The 27,409-nt window shown below is 45.9% G+C and overlaps 1 protein-coding gene and 1 pseudogene across 2 annotated transcripts in view; one reads left to right on the forward strand and one right to left on the reverse strand.

Moving 5' to 3' along the window:
- Positions 1-360: 360 nt before the first annotated feature.
- The window catches only part of PROCR (protein C receptor), a 32,559-nt gene continuing 5,510 nt past the window's right edge, over positions 361-27,409 (reverse strand). Inside the window, exons 2-5 of the mRNA XM_080684065.1 lie at positions 6,361-6,523; positions 3,703-3,954; positions 3,049-3,327; positions 361-2,805 (exon numbers count right to left, since the gene is read on the reverse strand). Coding sequence (XP_080540191.1) covers positions 2,690-2,805; positions 3,049-3,327; positions 3,703-3,954; positions 6,361-6,439 — 726 coding nt within the window. The 5' untranslated portion in view covers positions 6,440-6,523 and the 3' untranslated portion in view covers positions 361-2,689. The remainder of the gene's footprint in view (positions 2,806-3,048; positions 3,328-3,702; positions 3,955-6,360; positions 6,524-27,409) is intronic.
- LOC308256559 (polyadenylate-binding protein 4-like) lies at positions 16,193-20,874 on the forward strand (annotated as a pseudogene). The gene is made up of 5 exons: positions 16,193-16,584; positions 16,883-17,306; positions 17,553-18,521; positions 20,483-20,490; positions 20,785-20,874. The product of its transcript is annotated as a polyadenylate-binding protein 4-like (transcript).

The following is a 27,409-nucleotide window of genomic DNA, read 5'->3' on the forward strand; positions in this document are numbered from 1 at the left end:
CAATAACCCAAAGCACAGTTGGGCAAAAAGAAGTACTAAGAAATAAAATTTGAAAATTAGGATGGAACCAGATTGCACAAATCCTTAAATGTCATTTTGAAGATTCTGAATTTAGCTCAATAAATGTGGGAAATTTATAAAACAGAATAATGAGCCCAGCTGGCATGGCTCAGTGGTTGAGCATTGACCTATGAACCAGGAGGTCACGGTTCAATTCCTGGTCAGGGTACATGCCTAGGTTGCGGGCTTGATCCCCAATAGGGGATGTGCAGGAGGCAGCCACAATGATTCTCTCTCATCATTGATGTTTCTCTCTCTCTGATATCAATATAAACAAACAAACAAACAAAACAGAACAATGATATGATCAAATCAATTTTTTTTATTGTTATATAGATGGTGAAACACAACTCAGAGAAATTAGAGACCAGGAGAACAATTAGGAGGAGGCTATTGCCATGGTCCAGACAAAATATTGAGAATATTTCTCAGTTTGGAGACAGAGTGATGTTGTCAATCACAGGTTGGGTTTTTTGGAGGCAGATGCTGACATAGAGTTTGAGGTGCAAGATATTAACTAGGGGGAGGAAGCAGGATTGAATAGATCAGACATAGACCCAGTCAACTTGACAAGGAGCTCTGGAGTGACTATGGCTCATCAGAATTGTCCTGTAGTAGGCCATAATGGCTACACCTTTACATCCCTGCTTTGCTCAGTCAACAAATGAGGATGGCCCTTGTGTAGGACTGTTCTCTGTAGGTGAGGCATACCCTGAAGGAACTGAAGCAGCAAGAAGCTATCTGCTGGCTATACTCCCTGTAACTGATCAGCAAGTTCCTTGAAGGTAGAACTGGGTGGCACATCTCCATGCCTACCACAAAGAAAGAGATGAAGTATAATATCTGGAACAAAAGCAATTGAGTGGAAAGGAGGGAATGGATTCTACAGACATTGTATTTTGTAGGTGGGGGATGAAGAGGGAGTAAACACAAGTTAACATTGAGTCTTTACATTGATATGATTTGATGGTGATTCTGTTTAACTGATAGTAAACCACAGGAGAAAAAGAACAGGTTTGGGGAGAAAGATATGTTTATTTTGAATATGCTGACTCTAAAATGTCTACAAAATATTATGATAGAGATGATTTTCAAGAATTAATGCATATGGGGGTGGTCTGGAGGTCAACAGCAAGTGCTATACAAGGTGGGGCAAAATTAGGTTTACAGTTGTTCATATGAAAAATAATACAATAATTAATAAATAATAATACAAGAATAAACTCTGTTTCACATACTCATAAATGTAAACTTACTTTTGCCCCACCCTGTATACATATGTCATATATATTCTTATTTAATATGCATAATGCCTCTGTGAAGTAGGTTTCTTTAATATACCTTTTTTGTGTATTTTATCATACCTTTTGTTTATGAAAAAACTGAGATTTGAAGAAGTTAAAATGCCTGGTGAAAGAAGTAAAACTCAAGTCTGTCTGATGACAAAATACATGCTCTCAAAAACAAGATTATATTGCTTCCCCATAGAAATCACCACAGACAGATGGTATTTGAAGCCATGCAAGTTAGTAGGTTGTCCAGAAAGATACAGTTTAAAGGGAAACAAAAGGAGCCCAAAAATGGAATTCTAAGGAATCTACAATTTCCAAGATAAATGGAGTAAGATGGTAAGATGGTATAGGCAAAGAGATTGAACAGTTTTTAAAAATTGGAAGTGTGGTATTTCAGAAATTGGGGTAAAAATAGCTCTAGTCCACAAAGTGAAATGTGCACATATTATGGAGGATGAAGTTTCCACAATTAGAGGTCATTGATGAGTTTGGAGTAGTTTATTGAGATGTCAGACTGCAGTGGTTGAAGAGTGCATCTCTAATAATAAAAGTGTAATATGAAAATTGACCAAAAGGCAGAACAGTGGAATGACCGTCTGGATGACTGTCTGGACTACCTTCTGGACGAAGCCGGGGCTATGAGGACTGAGGCAGCTGGGGCTGGGAAGGCCTACTCTTGCATGAATTTCATGCATTGGGCCTCTGGTAGGAGATAAGAAAGTAGAAGCGAAGGGTATAGGCTACTTTTCTAGAAAATTTTCAAAATAGAGGAAATAATAATGCCTTATACATAAATAAGGAATTTATTAATATTATTGACCAATTATTTAATAACTCCTTGTTCCCATATTACTTGGATTTTACACTCCTACCATTTCTCTAGATATTTCTTTCTACCTCCTTCATAGCATTGTCTCTTCCTATGTCTGACACATCTGCAGGCATTGAATGTTATTTATTTTGGTTTTGTGATGACTTGTTTTACTTAGTTATGTGATTCTGTCTGTCTTTGGAGGATGGGCCATAGACCACACCACCACTACCACAACTCCATCATCTGTTTTTCACAAAGATAGACAAGCATTCACTTCTCAAATCAATGCAACGAAACATGCAAGTTCTTAGTTTCCTAGTAAGCCAAGTACCCCGTCTATCTAGCCTTCTCTCCTTCCCTTGCCCAAACTCTTAGTGGGCAGATCTGGAAGAAGAAAGCTGGTACTCCAAATGTGGGATATAATGTCCCAAATGGGGAATACGTTTGGTTTTTCAGTGAGCTGAGATTTTTCTTTGTCAGCCCCCATCAGTCCAGCCCTTCTCCAGAGGGGACTGGAGAGTAATCAACACAGCCGTCCACCTGTGCACAGGAAGATGCCTCCAGCCACACCACTGATGATGAAAGTGCCCAGCAGGATGCCCAGGACCAGCGAAGTGTAGGAGCGGCCGGTTTGGCTCTCTGGAGAACATGCAGAAAGTTAGCCTAAAGAACATACCCCCAGCAATCTATGGTTTGAATCAAACCCCAAGGGATTTCTGCCCCAAAGGCAGGGGACTAGTTCACCCAGTGACTTAAGCTGTGTGTACTCTATCCCAAATCCCCAGCTCTGGGAGTCCTGCTGCTCAAGGTATCCATCCGTCAGGTCCTTCCATTTGCCTGGAACCTACCCAACATTCAGGCCCATTGCCGATCCCACCATACCTTTCAAGGTTTTCGTGGTGAGGTGATCCTTCACGTACTGCACACAGGTGTTCTGCAGGAAACCCTGCAGTTCATACCGAGTACGATTGTAGGCGTTGAGCTGACGCAGGGTGTAGGTGGCCACTGCAGAGCTGACCTGGGGCCCTGCCACCCATGACGCAGCCTCTGGTTGGAAACTCACGAAAGAGCTCCCATTCACAGCCACTTCAAAGAAGGTATGGGCTCTAGAGCCCTCAGGAGGCAGCTCACAGCCCAGGAAGCAGCGAATGGTCAGAGGAACTGTGGAGGGGGGATTCAGGGTCAAGGGGATGTGTGGAGAGGGTGCCAGGTGTAGGGGATGTTCACCTGGGGGAAGTGAACTTTAGGGTTTCAGGGTGGGTCTACCTCAAGATCATGCTAGGAGGAAGAAGGCCGGACAGAAGGCTAGGACACGGCCTCCTCTCCAGCCTCAAGCTCTTACCCAGCAATCAGTAAATGCCGGTGCCTGGGCACCACTGGGCTCCTGAGAGCCTCCCGCCCCCACAAGACCACGCCCATGTGTGCCCGGTCCATCCACATGACCCCTCTGGGAACCTTCCCTTCCAGAAAGCCCTGCTGGGTTCTCCCACAGGTCCCCACCTCCCAGGCCACGCCCCCCAAGCGTGACCCACTCACAGGCCACGCCCCGCTCCTGGTGTACTAGCCGCACCATGTCATGGAAGTTGCTCAGGTAGAGCCGCACACTTCCCTCTGTGTGCGCCCAGCTCTGGGGCTCCTGCAAGGGATGCAGCTGACGAATCGTGATGTTGGAGTCCTGGCCTTCCAGCAAGTGCGTCAGCTGCCCCCCCAGCGACGCGTTGCCTTGGTACAAAACTTGACCAGGGTCTGGGAAGTAGGAGATCTGGAGCATGTGGAGGTTCTGAGGGCCTGGGGGGTGGAAGTTAGTGCGTTGGTCCCTGGCTGGCCTGAGAGGGGCTGGCGTGGAATGGGTCAGCGAGTAGCCGAGTAGCCGTAGTTAACCCCGTATCCAGAAGCCGGCCGCCCACCTTCTCGGCCCTTCATAAACTACAAAGTGTCCTCCCACCCTTCTTCCCATTTAATGCTCACAGTAAATCTGCCAAGATGGTAGGACAGGGATTATTATCTTCATTTTACAAATGAGGAAACAGGCCAGAAGAGGAGAAGCCACTTGCCTGAGGGTAGGCCAGACAGTCAGTGGAAGACGCACTCTGATCTCCCTTCTCTCTCACCCCCTCCTCCTCATTTCCAGCTGGTCAAAAATTCCTGACCTACAATAAAAATCCCAATTCTGTCCCCTCTGCCACTGCCCTGCTTCAGGCCTCATTGGTTCTCATAGGGACTGGGGTAGTAACTTCTTTCCTCATACCCCTGCCCCTCCTTTTTCAGTTTCATCCCTTTTAATCTGATCTCCACCTGACCCGAAATAAGATTATGTCCTTCTGCTTAAAATCCTCCAGTGAGCCCTAGCTGGTTTGGCTCAGTGGATAGAGCATCATCCCGTAGACTGAGCATCCTAGGTTCGATTCCTGTCAGGGGCATGTACTTCGTTGCAGGCTCAACACCCGGCCCTGGTCAGGAAGCATGCGGGAGGCACCCAATTGCTATGTCTCTCTCACATCTCTCTGTCTCTCCCTCTCCCTTCCACTCTCTCTAAAAAAAGCAATGGAAAAAACATCCTCAGGTGAGGACTAACAACAAATTAAAAAATGTAAAGTCCTCCAGTGACACACTCCCCTATCAATAACAACAACAATAATAATAATAGCTATTGGGCTTATTATGACCTGGGCACTGTACACAAATATATTATTTGTGCCTTCCTCCGTTTAACTTAATACCGTAGCTACTATTATTAACCCCAGTTCATATGGGAAACAGGCTAAAATGGTATAACCGAGCCAGGATTTGAATGCAAGCAGTCTGAGTCTAGCATTCTCAGTCAGCCAGCTATACTGACTCCTTATAGGATATCTGTCTACAGAATCAAGTCCAAAGTCTTTAGCGTGGATTTTAAGGGGACCAGGCCCCTGCTGCCCTTTTCAGTCTCTTCCCAGTGCGTGGCTATATTAAACTTCTCATGCTGCCTTTTGACTGACATGTAAATAGCATGTCTGGGTTGCTCTGCTCCCTGGCAAACTTCTATTCATGCTTCAAGACCCAACTTGGTTGTTCTCTCCTTGGAGGAGTTTTACTGAGGCCTCTTCTCTTTATCCTTCCAGACAGTGGACCTGTTTCAATGATCGGAGATTCCACATAACAGTCTGCAAACACACAGGCTACAATGGGCTCCTCTAGGCTACAGATTCATATCTGGTTGTCTCTACCTCCTACACCTAGTAAGGGCCTGGCACAGATTTGGTGCCTAGAAAATGTCTGAGGAGGGAATGAGTCTGGGGTTGCAAATCTATGCGTGTGGGTGTGTTGTGACCACGTTTGCATTTGAGAAGTGCTCTGTGTCTGCAGGTGTGAGTAGGAACATCTGTGTGGATAACCTTAGAAGGTTCTTAACTGCTGTGTGCCCCTGTCTCCTCCTCTGTGAAATGGAGATAATATTACATTAATCTCTACCTTGTAGAGATTTTGTGGGGGTTAAATGAGGCAACACATGCATTAACCATAGTGAACACTCATTGAATTCTGGTTATTATTCACTCCCTCTCAGAAGGGGACACTAAAGCTATAGAGATTGTGGGAGAAAGAAGAGGCCCTGTGCAATTGCAATGAAGGGTAATAACTCCCCTTCTGTGCTTACCCCACTTCTGATCTCCTTTGAGTTCTCCCGCTGACCACAGCTTCTTTTTCCCCAGCTTCACCTCACCAACTGTCCCCAGTTTTCCTCCACCTTCTCTATTCTCCTTTTCTGCCTCACATATCTCAGCCCCATTCTTTCCCCAAGTATTCCTTCAGTTCTCCACATCCTCCAATTCTTTTCATTTCTCATCTCATCTCTGGGTGTCTTCCCATCTTCCCTAGATTCACCCCCATCCACCATCACGCTCAGCTCTCCTTCTCCAGACTTCACCCCATCCCCTCTCCCTGAGGCTAATTCCCTCAACGCTTCTACCAGCCCCTTTCCCATCTTTCTAGTGTTGTCCACCCCCACCACTAGCCTCCTCCGTCTTCCCTCCTCTCACCTGTCTTTGGAACACACACCAGTCCCCAGAGCCCTGCCTGCCCTATAGAGAGATCCAGCAGGCTACAATACAGACTCTGTGAATAAGCTCTCCTCTGGTCTAGCCCACGTACCCGGACAGAACCATTCGGAGGCTGGGATGTGACCTCCTTTCCCCTCCACCTCGGGCCCCCACTCACCATCGGAAGTTTCCTGGATACAAAGGGCCCCGCCGGGCAGAGTCAGTAGAAGCAGCAGTGGCAGTAATGTTCTCAACATCCTGGGACCTTGATCCCACCTGTACTCCTAGCTTTGGCAGGCTGGGGGCTCCCACTGACTGCAGCCTAGTGGAGTGAGGACCGCCTGGGAGGAGAGAAAGCTGAACGGAGGAGCTGGAAGGTGACCAGGGGATGGGAGGAGGAAGAGGGCGTCAGGCCTTTAAAGTGTTATTCCAACCCAGGCCCATTTCCTACTAGGGGGCCGGCCTCCTCTTGCCCGCCCCCGGCCCCGCCCTGCACCGAATTCTCCTGCCCAGACCTGCCTTTTCCCTTTTCCCTAAACCGCTTCTGAGGAACCGGGAAAGGCGGAAAAGGGGGAGCAGGGGCTTCCAGAAGTCCTGCCCTCGCTGAGTCAGGGGGTGGGGCATCTGTTTTCAACTTAGAGCAGACTCGAGGGTGTAGGGACCAGCAGGTTACTATTTGGGAGATCGAGGTCCAGAGAAGTTCAGCGACTTGCCCAAAGTTTATGCCTCACGGTGGTATTAGAATTGTTTTCCGGCATGCTGGCTACATTTTCATAAGAATTTGAAGAAAATAGTAATTACACAATCAGGGATCTTGCACTCAGAAATACCAGTAGTCACAACATGAGTATAGAGCAGCTCATTTATTTGTATTTGGAGATAATTATGACCAATATAATTCTCAATAGAGGATTGGTTATTTAAAGCAATAGTTTTTAAACTGAAGTCACAATCTTATTAGTGTACTATGTTAATTAGACCGGACATCCTTCCTGACATCCTTCCATCCTTCCAGACGAAGCTGGGGCTGTGAGGGAAGCCCAGGCCCCGGGCGCTGGAGGAAAGCTGGTGCCGGCAGTCAGGGGAAGGAAGGCCTACTAGTGCACAAATTTTGTGCATCAGGCCTCTAGTATTTTAATAAATATCAGCTAATGGATGACTGAATGAGATAGTATGTGCATAAATCTCCAAGAGTAAGTTGCAGGACGTTATGTTCAATTTGGAACTATTTATATGTCAACCATACACACCACAACTAAACAATCTATTTCTTTATGGGAGTAAGTGAATCTGGAAGGACATACCGTATATATAGCAGTGGTTTACCTCCAGGGAGGGGCCTGAGACTAAGAATGTGTGTGTGTGTATGTATGTGTGTGTTAGGTGTGGCAATCTTGTGAAGGCTTTGCACTCTAATTTGTGAAGGGTTTTATCCCTCTATCTCTATAGTTGGAAAATTTTGCATGTAGAATGTGATCATGTGTCTCTTGTTGAATTAAAAATAGAAATTTTAAGTAATAAATTATTGCAGAAGAGAGTAGCAGATCATTATGAGCTGATGTACTGAAATGAGCCATTGATAAGTAAATAAAGGAAGTGTGGCAAATACATATAGCATAATTCCATCTATTTTTAGTTTAAAATTTTTCACAGATGTGTATATGTCTGGAAGGATTCTTTCAATAGAAATGATCTCTTTGGAATGGGATTAGAGAGAAAGGGCTTGGGGGAGATTTTAACTTTTTATTCTATACACTGTTTCTTGGAGGGAGAGTTGATGTCATAGTGGAATTGGGGCAAATCTTGGACACATACCAGGTTCCTATTCTCTAAATTGATTATATGCAAGAATGCCCATGCTCACCTCCTAGTTGTTGCAAACTAGCTTAGAAATAACATCACGGTATTTTTTTCCCCAGCTTACCAAAATGGTCTACTCAAAAGAACTGGGGCCTTGTTTTCCTGGTCTCAAGAAAAGTGGAAGCACTTAAATCAATGCCAATTATAGTCTTGCCTTTTATAAAAAAAATATTATGAAATATTTTATATGTGAAGAATTATTTCATGCTTGAAGAATTTTATTACAAACATACATGTCCCCACCACCCAGCATAAGAAATGAAATATTATCCATTGAAACCTCCAGTGTACTCCTCCTCAATTGCACATCTCTCCCCTCTATGATCAAAGTAACCACTAGTCATAAATTGCTAGTTTTCATTCCCTTACATTTCTATATACTTATACTACACATGTATATATCTCTAAGCCAGGGGTCCTCAAACTTTTTAAACAGGGGGCCAGTTCACTGTCCCTCAGCCATTGGAGGGCCGGACTATAGTTTTAAAAAAAAAGCTATGAACAAATTCCTATGCGCACTGCAGGCCCGGGACGAGTCGGCTGCTAAGCAGGACAGGCAGCGGCACCAGGAGGGCCGGATAAATGTCCTCGGCGAGCTGTAGTTTGAGGATGCCTGCTCTAAGCAATATAGAGTATTTTGCATATTTTGAATTTTCTATAAATGGTATTGAAGTGCACAAATTCCTATGTAACTTGCTTCACCTGACATATTAATAAAATTCATCCTTGTCATTATGTGTAGCTCCATTAATCTCCACTGCTTTATACTATGCCTTTTTATAAGTATGCCACAATTTATTCATTCTCCTATTGTTAGTCATTAAAGTTTTTTTCCCAGTTTTTTGCTATTACAAACAGTGCTAGTATGAGCATTCTTTTTTCTTTTTTTAAAAAATATATTTTATTGATTTTTTACAAAGAGGAAGGGATAGGGATAGAAGGTTAGAAACATCGATGAGAGAGAAACATCAATCAGCTGTCTCCTACACACCCCTTATTGGGGATGTGCCCTCAACCAAGGTACATGCCCTTGACTGGAATCAAACCTGGGACCGTTCAGTCCGCAGGCTGGTGCTCTATCCACTGAGCCAAAACGGTTAGGGCGTTATGAGCATTCTTGCACATCAAGCATGTCAAACTCAAAGGCTAACACGGGTCAAATAAACAAGATTTAAGTTTATGTGGGCCGCAATAAAACAAAAGCTTCAATTTTCATAGAAACGTAGGTTTATTTCGATGGAGACATGCTGAATACAAAGGGCTGAAATAAATGAGTAATCATTAACATAAAATAATAGAACATTTTGTCCTGGCTAGTTTGGCTCAGTGGATAGAGCATCAGCCTGTGGACTGAAGGGTCCAGATTCGATTCTGGTCAGGGGCACACGCCTGGGTTGCGGGCTTGATCCCTAGTGGGGGATGTGCAGAAGGCAGCCAATCAGTGATTCTCTCTCATCATTTATGTTTCTATCTCTCCCTCTCCCTTCCTCTCTGAAATCAATAAAGATATCTATATATCTACACTAATAAAAGAGAAACATGCAAATTGACCATACCTCCGCTACGCCCACAAGCCACGCCCACAAGCCAATCAGGAGTGAGTATGCAAATTAACCCAACCAAGATGGCTGCAGCCATGGAGCGAGCAGGAGGCTTGGGTTTCCCCTGCAATGGAGGAAGCCAAGCTTCCCACCTGCTCTGGCCGGCCCTGACCTCCGCTCAAGGCTACAAAGTTTCAATTATAGAAGATAAGTAAATCCCAACAAAAATGGTGGCAGCCACGGAGCTGGAGAAAGCAGGAGGCTTGAGTTGCCCCCGGCAATGGAGGAAGCCAAGCTTCCCACAGCCCTGGCCTGCCCTGGCCTCCGCTCAAGGCTACAAAGTTTCAATTATAGAAGATAAATAAATCCCAGATACCAGGGCCTCCACTTGGGTCGCCAGGGGGCATGGCCAGCCTGCAAACCACCACAGGCCCCTTGCCCAGGCTGCCCCATGCCCCTAAGGAACCCCCACCCTGATCCGGGACACCCTTCAGGGCAAACCAGGCGGCCCCCACCCATGCACCAGGTCTCTATCCTATCTAATAAAAGAGTAATATGCAAATTGACTGTCACTCCAACACACAAGATGGCTGCCCCCATGTGGACACAAGATGGTCACCACAAGATGGCCAGCAGGGGAGGGCAGTTGGGGGCGATCAAGCCTGCAGGGGGGGCAGTTAGGGGTGACCAGGCCGGCAGAAGAGGGAAGTTGGGGGTGACTGGGCCTGCAGGGAAGGACAGTTGGGGGGGGACCCAGGCCTGCAGGGGAGGGCAGTTAGGGGTGACCAGGCCTGCAGGGGAGGGCAGTTAGGGGCAATCAGGCTGGCAGGGGAGCAGTTAGGCATCAATCAGGCTGGCAGGGGAGTTGTTAGGGGGTGATCAGGCTGGCAGGCAGAAGCAGTTAGGGCAATCAGGAAGGCAGGCAGGTAGGCAGTTGGGAGCCAGCAGTCCTGAATTGGGAGAGGGATGTCCCAGATTGGAGAGGGTGCAGTCTGGGCTGATGGACACCCCGCCCCCCCTGTGCACGAAATTCGTGCACCGGGCCTCTAGTATATATATAAGAGGCTAATATACAAAGTGTCCCCGTGGGAGCTCGACTGGGAGACCGGGAGTTCTATCACTCATTATGACATGCAATAATCACCAGGGGGCGGTGTGGAATGAAGGAAGGCCCCAGCCTGCAGCGAGAAGGCCCCAATAGGCCCTGATCACTGGCCAAGCATAGGGACCCTACCCATGCACGAATTTCGTGCACCAGGCCTCTAATATCTAATATATATATATTAGAACATTTTAATAAAAATATTTTTTTCTTGAACATTAACTTACCAGACACTGAATAACTGCACAAATTAATAAGCTTTATGCAAATAAATCTATTTTTTTGGTTCTCTGAAAGCGAAATATTTCCTGTTGGGCACACCAAACAAGTCAGTAGAAGACTAATGACATGGCAACCGGGTGCTAAAATATTCGCTGCTAGTATTAGTGGAGAGAAATGGTGCTCAGTAAGGCATGTAAGGGAAATGAATGCAACAAGATTATAGCAGTCAGTCATTAGTGAATGTTGTAGTTCATTATTAATAATTATGTATAATAGGGTATTATAAAAATTAAGTTACAAAATTTTTATTAAAATGTTTCTTACATACCATTACCTTGGCTGGGCTGCAAAAATATTCATTGTGGGCTGCATGCAGCCCACAGACCACGAGTTTGACATGCTTGTTGTACATGTTTTCTTGTGTATTTGTGGGAGAATCTTTGTAGGTACAAACTTGGAAGTGGAATAGCTGAGTCATGGGGTATCTGCATCTTCAAGTTTACTAGATACTGCCCAACTATTTTACAAAATGTTTGGGCCAATTTACATTCCCAGTAGTGCACATGCATGGCCTTGCTCCAAACCCTTGCTAACTCTTGGTATTGTCAGAAGGTTGGGTGCAAAATGGCACTTCATTTTGGTTTTGCTGATTCTTAATTTGTGCATCTTTTTGCTTTGCCTTTTTTCTTCCTTGAGTGCTTGAAACATGCTTTGGGACAGAGGGTGATAAAGTATATGATTGAACCAATTTGAAATTGAGTGTAGTGAGTCTTTGATCTATGAAGGTAGGGCCTGGTTAACTGGAGTTAAGTAGGGGCCACACCACCATCCACAGAGCTAGTTACAGAGAGGTCTTTTCCATCAGCTAAGATCTGTTATGGTCAAGGTGGCAATAGCAACCCCTTGCACGTTTTAAATTCTTAATACAAGTTATTGTTATTCCATGCCCTAAGGGGGAGATGATCTCTGAAGGGACCACCCTTTGTCATTATCTGAGTTGTTATCCCAGGCACCCTCCTCACAATCCAGTGCCCTGAAAGTCAAATAGCAGAGACAACATTATTATAGTTAACATTTATCATGGGCTGAGACAGTGTTAAGCTCTTTACACAAATGATCTCACTTTTCCATATGCCAGCCCTGTGAGATGGGTTTCATTAACATCCTTTTCACTAATAAAGATACGGAGGCTCTGAGAGGGTAAATGACTTACCTAAGGTCACACAGCAAAAGCTATAATTTGAACCCATGTATCTCTGATGCCAAAGTTTATAATTTTAATCACCACGTAGTATCTCAAAAATTTTGGGAGATCACAATCCATTAATATATTTTTGAATATATACATCCAACATGCTTGAGTATTTATGTTATGCATAATATAAAACATGCCCAAAATTCATGCTAGTCCTTTCTCAATTCCTCTGGGGCAGAGAGCACAAGGATCATTTTTTCCATGTTACAGATGAGGTCAGTAAAGCCCAGAAACTTTAAGTAACTTGCCTAACTCAAAGAGGAAGGGGGTATGGGATTGGGTACAGGGAGAGTGGAGAGTATTGGGGATAGGGAAGCTGGTGAAAGGGGCTGGGGATAGGGAAGAGAAGAGAAATGCTGCAGTTGGAGCCAGAGCCTATGCTGCATCTTGCCTGGGTGGCCGAGGGGCAGATATCCACAGAGCAGAGTGGGAACAGGGCCAGCAGCTGAGATTTGACAGAGAGCTAAAGAATGAGCGTCCCACTGAGCAAAGGGAAGGAAGCAAGTGGTGGCTTTTCCCACACCAGAGAGCACATGCTCGGGGAAGATAAGGGAGACAGGAAACTGAGCAGGGCCAGTGGCTCGCAGCACCAGTGAGCGAGGAGAGGCCTTATCGGGGAGCCAAGCTGAGCCAGGGACTGGCAATGAGCCCAGCTGAGCTTCAGAGAACCAGCCCTCTCCCTCTCCTGCTAGCTACTGAAGATACACAGTTTAACCAAGCAGGACCCAACTCAGATACCAACAAAGTGTGGTCCAGAGATCACCTCCCCTTAGGATGTGGAATAACAATAACTCGTATTGAGAACTTACAGTGTGCAGGGCACAGTATTAAGTAAGCAGAGTGCGTGTGTTTTATTCTCACTAGTGTCCTATGGAAAATATGAAAAACAGCCATTATTCCCATGTTACAGATGAGGACACAGAGGCACAGAACAGTGAACTGACCCAACTAGCAAAAAACACAGTTGGGCCTCAAACCCAGGTGAGTTGGCTCCAAAATATGCTTTCTTAATTCTTAGACCGTCTTATGAAGATAATTGAGGTGACTCATACAAAGTTTCAGAACACAGTACACATTTGGTGTGTGGGAGAGATAAGAAAGGAATTTGGTTTGGGGGCAGCAAACAGAACTGATCCTGCAGCAGGAAGAATGGAGGGTAGACACTAAGTAAAATTTAAATCTTACCCAAGATTTTCCCCTGTGGACACTAACACAACCCAATTTAAGAAGCCTCATAAAGTCGGGATGATTCCAGCTCTTGCCTGCCCAGCCGGTACTCCAGACTTGACTTCTGCCTATCTTTCCAGACTTATCTTCCCAGGTATTTCACTCTCAGCCAAATCTGTTCCTCCTGGTTTCCTGAGCACAGAGCACATAAATGTTATCTCTTCACTTCATTTATCTTGTTTTTAGGCATGGCACACACGGAAGTTCCTAATTTAAGAAGTTCCCAATTTTACCAATCTTTTCCATTGGTTCATGCTTTTTGTACCTTGTGGATGAAAGAGGCCACATGCCAACCTGACAAGCTCAGGGAAGACCTGCATGACAGTCTTGCAAATTCAGAGACCTAAAGTAACCACAAAGGATGGTCTGAAGTTAAACTGTAACTAAAAGCAGTTAAAGTTGTAGGGAGCGGTTACAGGGTTAAGCCTTGATCTGACCTGCTGGCAAAGCCGCAAACAAGTCCCAGCTTAGAGGGCACATTAAGCTTGATCTTGCGACTGCTCCCTAGATCTTTCCTGGGTAGCTAATGGGCTGTGGGAGGTACAGCAAGTGCTGCCAAAACAAGTGAAACTTACAAGAACATTGTAAATTACCTTGTTTACCTCTGACTATAAAATAAAGCATCAGCTTGCAGTCTGGATCTGTTCTGTGGTCTCAGTCTCGCACAGAAGATCCACCTAGAGTCCTAGACCCAGCTTATTCTCTTTGTCTGTCTTCTTTATCCTTTGCCGGCCCTCCCTCAGGCTCGGCAAGTAAGGTGGGGAGTTTCATCCTAGGCTGGTATCTTCACTGACAAGGTCAACCTTTACCTTAACCGAGCATGTCTTTTTGCATCTATGATAACATATCCTTGAAATGTCTGGGTAAGCTGTAACTTCCCTTTTTCCGGACCCCTTGGGGCACAGCCTAAGGTGCCTGGGCGCCAGGACAGATATCACAAAGTCCTTTGTTGTTATTGTTATCATGTTAATTGTTGACTGTTTACTATCCTGCACCCACCTAAGTATGTGTCTATCATTTTACTTTTTATCCAATCCCAGAGGTTCCCCCACCCCTTTGATTTCTCCCACCTCTCTAATCTATCACCAGTGGATTTCATGTAACCTACCTAGGTCTCCTCCTTTGATTGTAATGTTAAAATTAGATGAAAAACCACCATTCTCTGGAGCATCATCCCAATCCATTGAGATACTGCTTCCGGGCAATTGTCGACAGTTTGGCTCAAATAACCTCACATTCTTTACCGGTCTGAATGTTTTTACATTAACATTGTTTAAGAAATCTTTCTCTACCCTGGGATCCCTCTGAGACCATGTGTTGTGGATTGGCTTTCCCTTAATGACATCAAAGTTCATAGTATTCAAGGCCTGCTCAGCCTCAGTGGCTGGAAGTTGACTAGGGTAACCCAGGGAGCAACGAGAAGACATTCTCCTATTTATCTTCAAAGGCTTTGTAGTTTTGTCTTTCACCTTTAAGTGTATGGTGAGAGGTAGAGGTCATGACTAGTTTCTCTTACGTGGATATCCAATTGTGCCAGCACTGCTTATGGAAAGTGTGCTCCTCTTTAATGATCTCAGTGGCATCTCTGACTTACAGTAAATGTGTTTATTCTGTTCCTGTGGCCTGGTTTTCCCTCCCTGCACCAATGCCACGTTATCGCAGTTAGTATAGGTATATCTTTACAGATAAGTCTTCCCACTGTGTCCTTCAAGAGTGTCTTGGTTGGCTCTCTCTGCTCTGGGTTGCCGCAGCCCCTGCCACTTTCCGGCTCAGTAGCCTAAAGAGAAAATGATAAAAACGAGAGAGAGAGAGAGAGAGAGAGAGAGAGAGAGAGAGAGAGAGAGAGAGAGAGAAGGGAGGGGGAGAGAGAGAGAGAGAGAGAGAGAGAGAGAGAGAGAGAGAGAGAGAAGGGAGGGGGAGAGAGAGAGAGAGAGAGAGAGAGAGAGAGAGAAGGGAGGGGGAGAGAGAGAGAGAGAGAGGGAGAGAGAGAGAGAAGGGAGGGAGGGAGGGAGAGAGAGAGAGAGAGAGAGAGAGAGAGAGAGAGAAGGGAGGGAGGGAAAGGAGAGGAAAGGAAGGAAAGGAAGAAAAGAAAGAAAAAAGGGAAGGGAAGGGAATCCTCCTCGGAGAACCCGCGGGGAAGTCACTTTTGCAGCCTGCCTGTACCTGCTGCAGCCGCCGCCGCCGCCTGCCCCCCTCCCCACCCCGCATCCATCGGACCCCGTCTGTCTGTCGTCCCCATCGTCTGTGGTGAGCCGCGCGCGTCCACGTGCCTCTGCCCCGCCCCCGCCCCGCGCTGCCCTTGGCGGCCTTGCGTGGAGGTGGCTGCGCGCGTGGCCCAGGCTGACCGAGCCCGCACCACTAATTTTGTGTCCCCCCTCACTAGCTGCTGTCATCTTAAGCCGCCAAAAGCCTATATTTGAAGAGAAACGCGTGCCCAGGAGGCCGCGTGGGCACCGTTTGGTTGGTTCTTTAAGATTTTCTTGTAATTTAGAGGGAAGTCCCCATTTTAATAAATTTATTTTGGAAATTTGGAGCTTCAGACAGCTGAAAATTACAAACTCCCAGGAGGGGCCGCATTGTTTCTGAGAGCCTTTTGTCTGCGGCCCTGCAGCCTGGAGCCAGCCGCGCCGAACTCGGAACTCCGAGGTGCCCTCCTGCTTCCGAGCCTGCGCCCGCTTCTGAGCTCCGCTCTGCCGCCCGCCCGAGGGCCAGCGCGGCCCGGCTCCGGGAAGATCCCCTTTCGTCCCGTGTGGTCCCTGTAATAAGTCCTCCTGGTGGGCCTGGGGGTGGTGGGGGCTGGGAGATGAACGCTGCAGCCAGCAGCTACCCCCTGGCCTCCCTGTACGTGGCTGCCTGCACTCCGAGGTCACCGAGGCCAGGCTGTGCGAAAAGGTCAGCCTGCGGGCCCTGTGCTGTCCATCCAGGCTTGCCGCGACACGATCACCTGCCGTTTCCAGGGTTACACCTACGTCAACTTCCAGCCACTGACGCTGAGCACCTACCTCAACTCCCAGCCACTAACACTGAGCGGGCCTTGAATGCTAGGAACTTGGATGTGATTCAGGGAAAGCCAATCTGCAACATGAGGGATTCCTCTTTGAGAAAATCTGGTGTGGGAAAGATCTTCATCAAGAACTTGGACAAATTGATAGATAGCAAGGCACTTTGTGGTACTTTTTCTGCTTTTGGACATTGGTAGGGTGAACTACCCTTAGTCTCTCCTGCTTTTCCCCTAGCTTGGGGCAGAGGGTCTGCATCTGCAGAAGCAAGATAAGAACTCCTCTCCGCTTGACTGACCAGTGCACTCTCCTCCCTTCCACTTGACCAACTTGCGCACCCACAGCCTGACCCTACAAGGCATACTTTTACCCTATATAAGAGAACCTAACCATCCCCTCGCCGCTGACACCAACACACTGGTCTCAGCCCGCTATGAGAGTGCGCAATGAAATTTCTTAAACGCTCACGTCTCTTGGCCCTGCTCCTTTCAGAGCACACCTAACAAAAACATTGTGTCCTGCAAGGTGATGTGTGAAGAGAATGGCTTAAGAGAAGGGTTATGCCTTTGTTCACTTTGAGACCCAAGAGGCTGCAGACAAAGCTATCGAGAAGATGAATGGCCTGCGCCCAAGGACCGCCCAAGTGTTTGTGGGCAGATGCAAGTCTGGAAAAGAGCAGGAAGCTGAGCTTGAAGCAAAGCCAAGTTGACCAATGTGTATATCAAAAACTTTGGGGAAGGAGTGGATGAAGAGCGTATGAAAGAGCTGTTCAGCCAGTTTGGTAAGACCCTAAGTGTCAAGGTGATGAGAGATCCCGGTGGGAAATCCAGAGGCTTTGTGAATTACGAAAAACATGAGGATGCCAATAAGGCTGTAGAAGAGATGAATGGAAAATAAATAAGTGGGAAAGTCATTTCTGTAGACCAGGGGTCCTCAAACTTTATAAACAGGGGCCAGTTCACTGTCCCTCAGACAGTTGGAGGGCCAGACTTTAGTTTCAAAAAAAAACTATGAGCAAATTCCTATGCGCACTGCGGGCCCGGGACGAGTCGGCTGCTAAGCAGGACAGGCAGCGGCACCCGGCGGGCCGGATAAATGTCCTCGGCGGGCCGCATGTGGCCCGCGGGCCGTAGTTTGAGGACGCCTGCTATAGACTGTGCACAGAAGACAGTGGAACAGCAGGCTGAGTTAAAATGGAAATTTGAACAGCTGAAGCAAGAGAGAATTAGTCGATATCAGGGGGTGAATCTCTATATTAAAAACTTGGATGACACCATTGGCGATGAGAAGTTAAGGAAAGAGTTTTCTCCTTTCGGATCCGTCACCAGTGCGAAGGTAGTGCTGGAGGATGAGAGAAGCAAAGGGTTTGGCTTTGTCTGCTTCTCATCTCCTGAGGAGGCAACCAAAGCAGTCAGTCACTTAGATGAACGGAGGCATCAGGGGCTCCAAACCACTGTATGTCGCCCTGGCCCAGAGGAAGGAAGAGCAGAAGGCTCACCTGACCAACCAGTATATGCAGCGGGTGGCCGGAATGAGAGCACTCCCTGCTGATGCCATCTTACAGTGCCAGCCTGCACCTGGTGGCTACATTCTGCCAGCAATTCCACAGGCTCAGGGAGGACCTCAGGGAGGACACCTAACCAGTTAGCACAGATGAGACCTAATCCACACTGGCAGCAAGGTGGGAGACCTCAAGGCTTCCAAGGTATGCCAGGTGCTATATGCCAGTCTGGCCCTCATCCAACACTTTGCCATCTGGCTCCAACTACTCAGAGAGTTGGACCACTTGGCTATGGACTTTGGTGGTGCTGGTGCCGCCCAGCAAGGGCTGACCGACAGGTGCCAGCCTGGAGGTGTTCCCGGAGCTGTGCAGAACTTAGCACTTCACGCTGCTCCTCAGACTATGGCATCTTATAAGTATGCCTCCAGTTTCCGCAGTCCTCATCACCTTGCCATATTGCCTCTGCAGGCACCCCAGCCTGTGGTCCAGTGCAGGGGCAGTAGCCCCTGAATGCCTCCATGCTGGCTGAAGCATCCCCCCAGGACAAAAGCAGATGCTGGGAGAACATTTGTTCTCACTCATCCATTCGAATCTGGCCGGAAAGATTACCGGAGGGAGAAACCAAGATGGCGGCATAGGTAAACACCTAAATTGCTGCCTCACACAACAATATCAAAACTACAACTAAAAGACAAAACGGACACCATCCAGAACCATAGGAAAGCTGGCTGAGTGGAAATTCTACAACTAGAAGGAAAGAAGAAAGCACATTGAGACTCAGAGAAGCTGCAAAAGGCTGAGGTACGGAGACGTGCGTGCGTGCGCTCACAGAGAGGACGGGCGGCTGAGTGCGCGGCTGGCTTTGTAAAGCGGGAGGGAGACGGAAGCTCCCAACTGTGCTGAACTCCAGTCCTGGGCGAGACTCTGGGAATCCAGATTCATTCGGCGGGGGGCGGGATCTGGACTGTCAGGAAAAGAGAAAGCACACTGAGACTCGGGGGCTGCGGAAGGCAGAGGTCTGGAGAAACGCGCGCGCAGAGAAGACTGACTGCTGAGTGCACAGGAGGCTGAGTGCGCGGCTGGCTTTCTAAAGCGGGATGGAGAAGCTCCCAACTAGGCTGAACTCCAGTTCCAGGTGAGTTTCTGGGAACCCAGACTCATTTGGGGAGAAACTGGACTGTCTGGCAGCGGGTGAAACTCGAGGGCGGCTTTCTCTCAGAGGTGCTTGCAGCGATTACCGAGGGACACTGAGACCCAGGGGCCTCATAGGGCAGGGCTGAAGGGAAACCAAGGCTGCCTGCTCCACCCTGAAACTCCGCCCCATCCAAGCTGAGCACAGAGGCTTTTGCAATTTTGCAAGTCTTGTCTCATAAGGGTCTCTCCAGCACAGAAGTTCTCCCAACATAGACACAGCTGATCCTCACAGGCAATTGGCCTGGAGGTCAATTCCTCCCAGTGATACCAACAACAATCAGACTTAACTACAACAAAGCTGAGTACACAGTCCACAAAGGGGTGCACCAAAAGTGTCCACCTCAGGTAATTTGGGAGGCTGAGCCACTGTGCCCTAGAGGACACCTAGCATACAAAGCTACTCTACCAACTCAGGGAAGCAATGAAAATGCGGAGACAAAGAAACAGATCACAAATGAAAGAAATGGAGGCAAGCAAACGACTGGATATAGAGTTCAAAATCACGGTTATAAGGTTTTTCAAGAACTTCCTAGAAAAGGCCGATAAATTTAGCGAGACCCTCAAGGATATGAAAAAGGACCAACTAGAAATTAAACATACACTGACTGAAATAAAAAAATGTTATACAGAGACCTAACAGCAGACTAGAGGATCACAAGAATCAAGTAGAAGATTTGAAATACAAAGAAGCAAAAAACACTCAACTGGAAAAGCAAAAAGAAAAAAGAATCCAAAAATATGAAGATAGTGTAAGGAGCCTCTGGGACAACCTCAAGCGTACCAACATCCAAATTATGGGGGTGCCAGAAGAAGAGAGAGAGCAAGACACTGAAAACCTATTTGAAGAAATAATGACCAAAAACTTCCCCCACCTGGTGAAAGAAATAGACTTACAAGTCCAGGAAGTGCAGAGAACCCCAAACAAAAGGAATCCAAAGAGGACCACACCAAGACACATCATAATTAAAATGCCAAGAGCAAAAGACAAAGAGAGAATATTAAAAGCAGCAAGAGAAAAACAGTTACCTACAAGGGAGCACCCATACGATTGTCAGCTGATTTCTCAACAGAAACTATGCAGGCCAGACGGGAGTGGCAAGAAATATTCAAAGTGATGAATAGCAAGAACCTACAACCAAGATCACTCTACCCAGCAAAGCTATCATTCAGAATTGAAGGTCAGATAAAGAGCTTCACAGATAAGAAAAAGCTAAAGGAGTTCATCACCACCAAACCAGTATTATATGAAATGCTGAAAGGTATTCTTTAAGAAGAGGAAGAAGAAGAAAAAGGTAAAGATAAATATTATGAACAACAAATACATGTCTATCAACAAGTGAATCTAAAAATCATGTAAATCAAAAATCTGATGAACAGAATAAACTGGTGAATATAATAGAATCAGGGGCATAGAAGGGGATTGGACTGACAATCCTAAGGGGGAAGGGGTGTGGGGGATGTGGGAAGAGACTGGACAAAAAGGGTACACCTATGGATGAGGACAGTGGGGGGGAGGTAAGGGCAGAGGGTGGAGTGGGAACCGGGTGGAGGGGAGCTATGGGGGGAAAAAAGAGGAACAATTGTAATAATCTGAACAATAAAGACTTATTAAATTAAAAAAATAAAAATAAAAACCATAAAAAAAAAGATTACTGGAGTACTTCTAGAGATCGACATCTCTGAGCTGCTGCACCAAGGTAGATGAAGCTGTGGCTGGTGGTTCTGCAGGCTCATCATGCCAAGAAAGAAGCTGCCCAGAAGTTGGGCACTGTTGCTGCTGCTACCTCCTAAGCAAGGAAAAAAAGATTCAAAAACTAAATAACCCCTCATGGAATTATCTCAAGATTTGAAGACTTCTTAGCTTGTCCTATGAACTTCAACACCAAAAACCACAAATTTCAAATTTAATGGGTCATTTTATATCAAAAGGTCAATTATGAAGCACCTAGAATTTTTCAATTAAAAGAATATATTATCTGGGTTCGGCTATGGCCCAGTGTTAAGTGTTTTTTGTTTTTTTTTTTTCCATCGTGGGTTTTTATTCTCGCCCCCCCCCAAAAAAAATTGGTTTTATATGATTTACCCAAGTCTTAAGTTTCTCAATAAAGAAAAATATCTCCATAAGAAAAAGGAGTGTCTTGGCTGTTTTTGTATATTGAACTTTTACACATAAACTTTAGAACTATTTTATCAGGTTGAAGAGACTGACATCTTCACAATATTGAATCATCCAATTCATGATAGACAAATACCTCTTCATTTATTTATATCTTCTTTAGTGTCTGTCAGAATTTTATAAGTTTTTCTCTAGAAATCTTGCCCAGCCTGGCCAGCGTGGCTCAATGGTTGAGTGTCGACCTATGAACCAGGAGTTCACGGTTCGATTCTGGTCAGGGCACATGCCTGGGTTGCGAACTCAATCCCCAGTGGGGGGCGTGCAGGAGGCAGACAATTGATAACTTACTCTCATCATTGATATTTCTCTCTCCCTTCTTCTCTGAAATCAATAAAAAAATATTTTTTTTAGAAAAAAGAAATCTTGCCCAGCCTTTGTTATATTTTCCCTAGGTCCTTCATATTTTAAAATAGTATTTAAAATGGTACTTAAAAGACATTTCATGTGCTAACTGATTATTGCTGGTATATAGAAATGCTGATAATTTTGTTACATTGACTTTTTATCTAGAAGCCTTAACAAACATTCATTCTAATAATTATAGATTTTTTTGGATTTTCTATATGCATGATCATATTGCTATATAGTGACAATTTTATTTCTTTCTTTCTAAATTTTATAGTTTCTTCTTAACTATTTTTTTAATATATTTTATTGATTTTTACAGAAAAGAAGGGAGAGGGATAGAGAATTAGAAACACTGATGAGAGAGAAACATTGATCAGCTGCCTCCTGCACACCCCCAACTGGGGATGTGCCCACAACCAAGGTACATGCCCTTGACCGGGATCAAACCTGGGACCCTTCAAGTCCACAGGCCGACGCTCTATCCACTGAGCCAAACCGGTTAGGGCTCTTCTTAACTATTGTTATCACTACCACCTCTAGAACAATATTGAAGAGAAATGATAGAAAATATGAGAGAGTATTCTTATCATTTTCCTTGTTTAAAAAGGAAAGCTTTCAATTTTTTACCATTAAATATGATGTTTTCTGTATGTTTTTAAAATAGATAACTTTTATAAGCCCTTTATCAGATTAAGGAAGATTCCTTTTATTCTTAGTTTCCCGAGTCTTAAAAAATTAATTTATTTTCTAATTATAGATGATATCTATTAGCTTCAAGTATACAACACAGTGATTAGACATTTATATACCGTATGAAGTGATTACCCCAATAAGTCTAGTATCCATCTGACACCATACATGGTTACTACAATATTATCCTAGCTAATAAAGAGGAAATATGCTAATTGACCCTCACCACGTCACAAAGATGGTGGTGCCCAAGGCCAATAAGGAGGGAATATGTTAATTGACTTCCATACCCTCAAAGATGGCGGCGCTCACAGCTAATAAGGAGGGAATATGCTAATTGACTGCCACGCCCTTAAAGATGTCAGTGCCCACAGCCACAAGATGGCGGTGCCCAGTCCCCTCAGCCCCGCTGGGGCTGCAGGCGTGCAGCAAGGCTGGGCCAGCCCTCATGCAGGCCCAGGTGCTCTGCGTGCCTGCCTCCAGAGTCCCCCAGTCCCTTCATCCCTCCAGCCACCCAGGGCCACCCGAGGCTCAGGTAACCAGGGCCAGCCAAAGCTTGTGCTGCTGGCAGTGGCAGTGGCAGTAGCAGAGGTGTGATGGGGCATTGCCTTCCCCTTATTGCCGGGTTGCCTCCCGCCCCTGAGGGCTCCCAGACTGTGAGAGGGGGCAGGCCGGGCTGAGGGACCAAACCCCTCCAGTGCATGAATTTTCATGCACTGAGCCTCTAGTTGACTATATTCCTTATAGTTTGCTAAGCTTTTATAGTAAACTAGGGGCCTGATGCACGAAATTCGTGCACGGGGGTGTGTGTTCCTCAGCCCAGACTGCACCCTTTCCAATCTGGGACATCCCTCTCACAATCCAGGACTGCTGGCTCCCAACTGCTCACCTGCCTGCCTTCCTGATTGCCCCAAACTGCTTCTGCCTGCCAGCCTGATCACCCCCCCTAACAACTCCCCTGCCAGCCTGATTGATGCCTAACTGCTCCCCTGCCAGCCTGATTGCCCCTAACTGCCCTCCCCTGCAGGCCTGGTCACCCCTAACTGCCCTCCCCTGCAGGCCTGGGTCCCCCCCAACTGTCCTTCCCTGCAGTCCCGGTCGCCCCCAACTGTCCTCCCCTGCTGGCCATCTTGTGGCGACCATCTTGTGTCCACATGGGGGCAGCCATCTTTGACCATATGGGGGCAGCCATCTTGTGTGTTGGAGTGACAGTCAATTTGCATATTACTCTTTTATTAGATAGGATAGAGACCTGGTGCATGGGTGGGGGCCGCCTGGTTTGCCCTGAAGGGTGTCCCGGATCAGGGTGGGAGTTCCCTAGGGGCATGGGGCGGCCTGGGCAAGGGGCCTGTGGTGGTTTTCAGGCTGGCCATGCCCCCTGGCGACCCAAGTGGAGGCCCTGGTATCTGGGATTTATTTATCTTCTACAATTGAAACTTTGTAGCCTTGAGTGGAGGCCAGGGCAAGCCAGGGCTGTGGGAAGCTTGGCTTCCTCCATTGCCAGGGAAACCCAAACCTCCTGCTCGCTCTGTGGCCACAGCCATCTTGGTTGGTTTAATTTGCATACTTGCTCCTGATTGGCTGGTGGGCGTGGCTTGTGGGCGTAGCGGAGGTACGGTCAATTTGCATGTTTCTCTTTTATTAGTGTAGATGTTTTGAGTTATTCAATTATTATTATCTAATGAAATTATATGATTTTCCATATTTAATTTGTTAATGTGGCAAATGCCTTAAGTTTCTAGTGGTAAATTGACTGTGGAGATAAAACAACTTTTTATGAATTATTATTACATATATTTTACTCTTCTGCTGTTTTTCTCTAGACCTCACCAAATCCTTCCCACTCCTTCAAAGCCCTGCTTAGATACCACCTCCTTCTGAAAGCCTTTCCTGATGCACCCAACTAGAAGTGACCTCTCACTATTTTCACAAAACCAATAAAATTTTGTCTCCCATGGTAGCTACATTGTCAAATTCTATCCTTTTGTCTTCTCTTCTGGACTATAAACTCCTTCAGGGCATCGTTGTGCTGTCTACTCAGCCCACTCCCTCTTCCCAGGCCGCAGAGTAGAAGTGGTATAGTCCAGGGCCATGGGCTCTGGGGTAAAGCTGTCCGGGTTCACATCTCAGCTCTGCCACTTGCTAGTTGTGGATTTAGAGCATGCCACTTGGCCTCTCTGAGCCCATCAGACCAGACTATGAGACTATCTGTGGTCACTTCTTGATTCTATACTTTTGCCTGACTATACCCAGGATGGCTAAAGTTCCTCTAGGCCAGTGGTTCTCAACCTTTCAAATGCCGCAACCCTTTAATACAGGTCCTCATGTTGTGGTGACCTCCAACCATAAAATTATTTTCGTTGCGACCGCTAGCAGGGTCGCCTAAGACCATCGGAAAACACAGGTATTTACATTACGATTCATAACAGTAGCAAAATTACAGTTATGAAGTAGCAACGGAAATAATTTTATGGTTGGGGGTCACCACAACATGAGGAACTGTATTAAAGGGTCACGGCATTAGAAAGGTTGAGAACCACTGCTCTAGGCAGATGTGGCCACAGGTCCGACTTCACTTGGAACATGAGCATTATAATGCATGTTCTGGGGCTCTGACCAAGGAGTCTGTGCTCTAAATGTTTGCATATGCTGTGGTCAGGGGAAATTAAAGCATTTCTACAAAGCAGTAGATGGGAAGTTTCCCATGGATAAACTAATTATTTTTTGGCAGTCCCAAAGTATGTAGCATGTAAACTTGGCTCTGGGAGTTGGGAGAATCCACATGAACCGCATGATCCCCAGATGCTAGGAAAGAATTTCTCAGATATTTCCCTGCTGAAAGTAGTCAAGAGTACTCAGTTAAAGTGCCTTGGCTTCCAGTTTCAGCGAATTCAACTTTCTGCTCTGACTTTCCAGCAAAAAGGAAGGGGATATTGAATACAGAATCATGAGAAGCTAAAGCTAGAGGACACTGCAGAAGTCAGATTTCCACCTCTTTTAAATTCTGTATTTGACTTTTATCCACACTTGTCATTAATTTTATCAGTGCAGTCGATTATAGATTGTTTGGGTCCAAATCTTGGCTCTATCACTTATTCAGTGTGAGATGCTGGTTATTACTAAGCCTCCCTTCAGTTTTTAAAATCTGGGCTTCAATTTTTAAATCTGTAAAATGCTGTCTCATAAGGTTTTGGAAAGGATTAATGGTGTTGATATATGTGAAGTACTAAGAACAGTGTCTGGAACATCGTAAATGCTATATAAATGCGTGCTATTATTGATACATTTTGGCCATTTTCTTATTAGCATTACTGATATGATTCATTTGGAAATAGTCAAATTTCACTTGTAGTGTTATCCAACCATTTTGTTCTGCTTTATGATTGTTTCTAGGGGAAAATTTCTGCAGTGAATGTGTGTTGAATTCTGTTTTCTGATTTTATTTTGCAATAATTCTGTATGAATCTGTTAATATTTTCCTTGTGCTGAGAGAGAATCCCATGCACTCATTTTCCAGATATGGAAACTGAACCTCCCCCCCTCCCCAAAGGAAAGTGACTCCTAAAATCACACGGAGATAGTGGCTAAACCTATAATAGAACCTAAGGCTTCTGATCACTAGTCCAAGGCTTGTTCCACTCAGCACAGAGTCTAAGAGTATTGACCTTGGGTATTGATACAATCTGTGCATCCTCCAAACTGTACTGACCCATAGGAAGACTTGAACACTCTGTCATTCCAAGTATTCACCAATAAATGTCTTTCTATCAAAATTTCAAGCACTTCAAAGGAAGACTGTGGTTTGACTACTTTGGAATATTTGCTGTGTGTTCAACACTATGTGTCAAATTCTGAGGGCAGGAATTATTGCCTGTAACACCTTGGATTTCTAGGGACAGATGCTCAGTAAATAGAAGTAATTTATAATTACTTATAATTTAATAAATGCACTCCCCCATTTAAAAAAATAAGAATAAATGGGCAGGGAAGAGAATATTTATCAAGAACTTAATATGTGCCAGTTACAGTACTGAGAATTTTGACTACTGTCCCATTTAATCCCCAGAAAACTTTTATGTTATTATCAATTTCCACATCTCAAATCAGGAAATTAAGGTTTCGAGAGGCAATTTACACTCAGTCTCTTCATAAGTAAATGTTCAAGTTTGACTTTTTTCTGGTGGACTACAACCTTCTAGAATCCAATATAGTAAACAGAGTGAGAGGTGAAGTCAGGAAGAAAGAGTCCTAATACTTTCCAGAAGGTAAAATAATATTTTTTTCTCATGAGGTAACTATGAAACGAACCACATAAATTGTGAAAATATAAGCCGTGGTTGTATTTGTTCTGTGAAGTCTGAAAAGTGCATATTTTCATCAAGCTAGAAAAAGAAAAATTATGAGTATTTCAATCTTGCACATAAAAAGAGACATGTCGGAAAACCAAGATGGCGGCATAGTTAAGCACCTAAACTGCTGCCTCATACAACAATTTCAAAACTACAACCAAAAGACAGAACAGACACCATCCAGAACCACAGGAAAGCTGGCTGAGTGGAAATTCTACAACTAGAAGGAAAGAGAAAAGCTCACGGAGAATTGGAGGTACGGCAAAGGGTCTTTGTGCGCGCAGAGAGGAAGGGTGGCTGAGAGCCTGGCTGACTTTCTCTGGCGGGAGGGGGAAGGAAGCCCCCGACTGCACTGAACCCCAGTTCCGACTGCACTGAAACCCAGTTCCGGGTGAAACCCCATGGACCCAGGCTCATACAGGGGGAGTCTGGACTGTCAGGTAGAGAGAAAGGCACCCGGAGACTCAGAGAACCGCGGGAGACCCGGGGGAGCCCTGGCGGCAGGGGTCTGGAGGCGCGCGCACCAGTGTGCACAAAGACTGCGGAGGTTGCCACAGGCTTTCCCTAGCAGAAGGGAGTCGGAAGCTCCTGACTGCACTGAAACCCAGTTCTGACTGCACTGAACCCCAGTTCCAGGTGAGCCCCTGGGGACCCATGCTCTTGCGGGGGGAATCTGGACTCTCGGGAGCCAGGGAAGGCTAAGGTCTGGAGGCACGCACGCGCAAGGGCAGGGCTAACAGGAAGCCAAGACTGTCTGCTCTGC

Source organism: Plecotus auritus (genome assembly GCF_963455305.1).
Source record: "Plecotus auritus genome assembly, chromosome: 8".
Taxonomy (NCBI): domain Eukaryota; kingdom Metazoa; phylum Chordata; class Mammalia; order Chiroptera; family Vespertilionidae; genus Plecotus; species Plecotus auritus.